This window comes from Phoxinus phoxinus, assembly GCF_949152265.1.
Source record: "Phoxinus phoxinus genome assembly, chromosome: 12".
In the NCBI taxonomy this organism is placed as follows: Eukaryota; Metazoa; Chordata; class Actinopteri; order Cypriniformes; family Leuciscidae; genus Phoxinus; species Phoxinus phoxinus.
Genome location: NC_136887.1, coordinates 1,395,001 through 1,397,500, shown reverse-complemented (window position 1 = coordinate 1,397,500; position 2,500 = coordinate 1,395,001). Strand labels below are relative to the sequence as shown.

Here is a 2,500-nt window from a genome sequence, read left to right as displayed (position 1 = left end):
CCTCCTCCTTCAGGGCGCTGCGCAGCTCGCTGCTGGCCCCGTCCCGTAGCACACACACCAGCGCCTGCAGCCGGGCCAGCTCGGTGTCTCGCAGCCGGGCCCCCCGGGCCAGCTCCGCCTCGTGCTGTCGGGACAGGCTCTCGCGCGCCGACGCCACCTCGCGCTGCTTCTCCTCGTGCAGCTTCACGCGCAGGTCGGTGAGCGCGACCGAGTGCTTGTGCTGCTCCGTCTCCCGCTGGGCCCGTAACTCCTGCAGGCGCTCCCGTAACTTACACACCTGCACGACAACAGCAGGGCCACATCAGCACTTCACATTACCATTGGCTAACGTCCAATTCAAGGACCTTTCCAGGTCCAATACCCTCAAGTGCAAGGACTTAACGTGGGGACACATTTCACGTGAGAGCAACGTTACATCGTGTTACCTTGTCAGATACAGTGTTACAGTTTTTATGTGTCAAACACATCTATGCATTTACTTTTGGCCACTTGACAGAGATCTGGTATTCTATTTGTTGTATTTCTGTTTTGCATAAAACGGAAGAATATTCGGTTCATCCTATATAATACTGTATTCTAAAATGATCTGATATTAACTTTTGCTTGGATTTTATTGAAAAGAGCTTCGGCTCATGTAACCAGAAGTTTTACGATATATGAATATGCTTTTAAGTAAGCTAGCGGACCGGAGGGAATAATATGGGTTTTTTTCCAGAAAACTTCTTAAATAAATCCAAGCACTTTCGAGGACCTGTATCTGTGTACTGTGTGTTTATTTTCTAAATCTTTTTTTTTTTCAGGTTCACAAACTTTGACAGATTTCAAGGACCCGTGGGAACCCTGTATAACGTCCTCATGAATCTCCATCACTTCTCCAAGTCCGTGATCCGCTATCGAGATTCATTGGGCAGATTTCCATTTGTATGTCAGATACCAATCTTTGAATTAAACAATTATGATGGTATGTCTCCAGAAGTTTTTCTTTTCTCTTTAAATGAACTCTCTCTAAACCACTGTGTGTGAAGTGTGTTGAATAAATAAACTGGCCTTGTCTAGAGTACGGCATTATTGGAAAAAACAGAAGGTTAAAACTATGCTTATAAAACCATTAGAAAGGGATATTCTCTATACAAATGTCCACAGTTCTCCCATTCCCTCATCTTGTTCTAACTTGGTATGTTTTATTATTTATGTGTGTATTTGAACTGGTTACTGGTTAACCTGTAGTGGACAGCTAATCTGCTAAACAGGGTTAGGGTAGTTTGACATTGACAGTCTCAGAATAATTGTAAACTAACTAACTAACTAATGATTGGCTGATTTATACTTCTGCGTCGGGTGTACGCCGTAGTGTACGTCGTAGGCTACGCACGTGGGGACGTCGTCGTGAGCATTTATACTTCTGCGTTTATGTCTGCGTTGCTCTGCAGTTACACCGCCGAAACGCTAGTTGGCGGGGCGGGTTTTAATGTTCCGCTGTGAATAGATTCCTCGTGGCTGTGTTGATGTGGCTACTACAAGCACTGGCGCTGAAAGAGAGCGGATCATGTTGGAGCTGGAGCTGATCGAGTTGGGAAAACAGTCAATTTTAGTGAAATTTCTGAATTTACAGAACTTCTGAATTTAAAAATGGCGGGCGGTGCAGAAGAACACGCCGGAAACGCGTAGGAGGAAACCCAATGCTACCAAGCCGACCAATCACAGATCTTGCGGTCCGCGGCGTCGCGACGTGTAGTTACATTTTTGAGGAGGTGCGCGTCAGGGTACGGCGAAGGGTACGGCGTAGCATACGCATAGACACACTGCACACGTCCAGGCATACTCTCCAGTCACATGACATAACCTTCAGTGTTTTCAAACGAGTTGTATGACCTCATGTATAACTAAACATTTACTAAGCTGAAGACTGAGATCTTGATCTTATACGAGGTCGAACCGTGACGTGATGTTTCCAGGCTTCGTGTGTCTCCGTGACTCTGCTTTAGTCTTCCGTTGCTTTATCACACAGATCTTATTTCCGTAGACTTGCATTAGATTGAATCTATTCCAGTATTTGGCACATATTCTCCAGTCTTTGTTTCCAGCAATCGCTAAATGTCTTCATATTCCGTCAATATTTTATAACCTCCAGGGTTTTATACTGGTTTAGAGCGCGGGATGAAAGCACTGAGCTGGACGGAGTGAAACGAACCACACTGTGTACAGCCTTGTTTCTGAGACTGATTTGGCCAGTCCAAAACCACGTTTGCATCGTTTGATCATGTAAAATAAATCCCTCTAACTCCATAAACTGCCACGTTTGTCCCGGCGGTGCGACCGGTTCAGGGTGTGGAGCTTCCTCTGGCACACGCTGGATTTATGATTCAGGAATCCTCTCAGTCATACACAGGCACACACAACTGAAGCTTTGTTCACACACAACCACCTAATTATTATTTTTAATATCTGAATCTGTTTAGTAGTTTGTTGCATAAAGAATGCCAGTCTGATTTAAACTAGG

General features: G+C 45.2%; 1 protein-coding gene across 3 annotated transcripts in view; it reads right to left on the bottom strand.

Annotated features, from left to right (window-relative positions):
* jakmip1 (janus kinase and microtubule interacting protein 1) overlaps positions 1–2,500 on the bottom strand; it is a gene marked incomplete at its 3' end in the record, with an annotated part of 77,090 nt that overhangs the window by 45,254 nt on the left and 29,336 nt on the right. For all 3 annotated transcript variants that reach the window (XM_079631196.1, XM_079631198.1, XM_079631197.1), the window contains exon 3: positions 1–277. This exon is cut by the window's left edge and continues 218 nt beyond it. In XM_079631196.1, coding sequence (XP_079487322.1) covers positions 1–277 — 277 coding nt within the window. The remainder of the gene's footprint in view (positions 278–2,500) is intronic.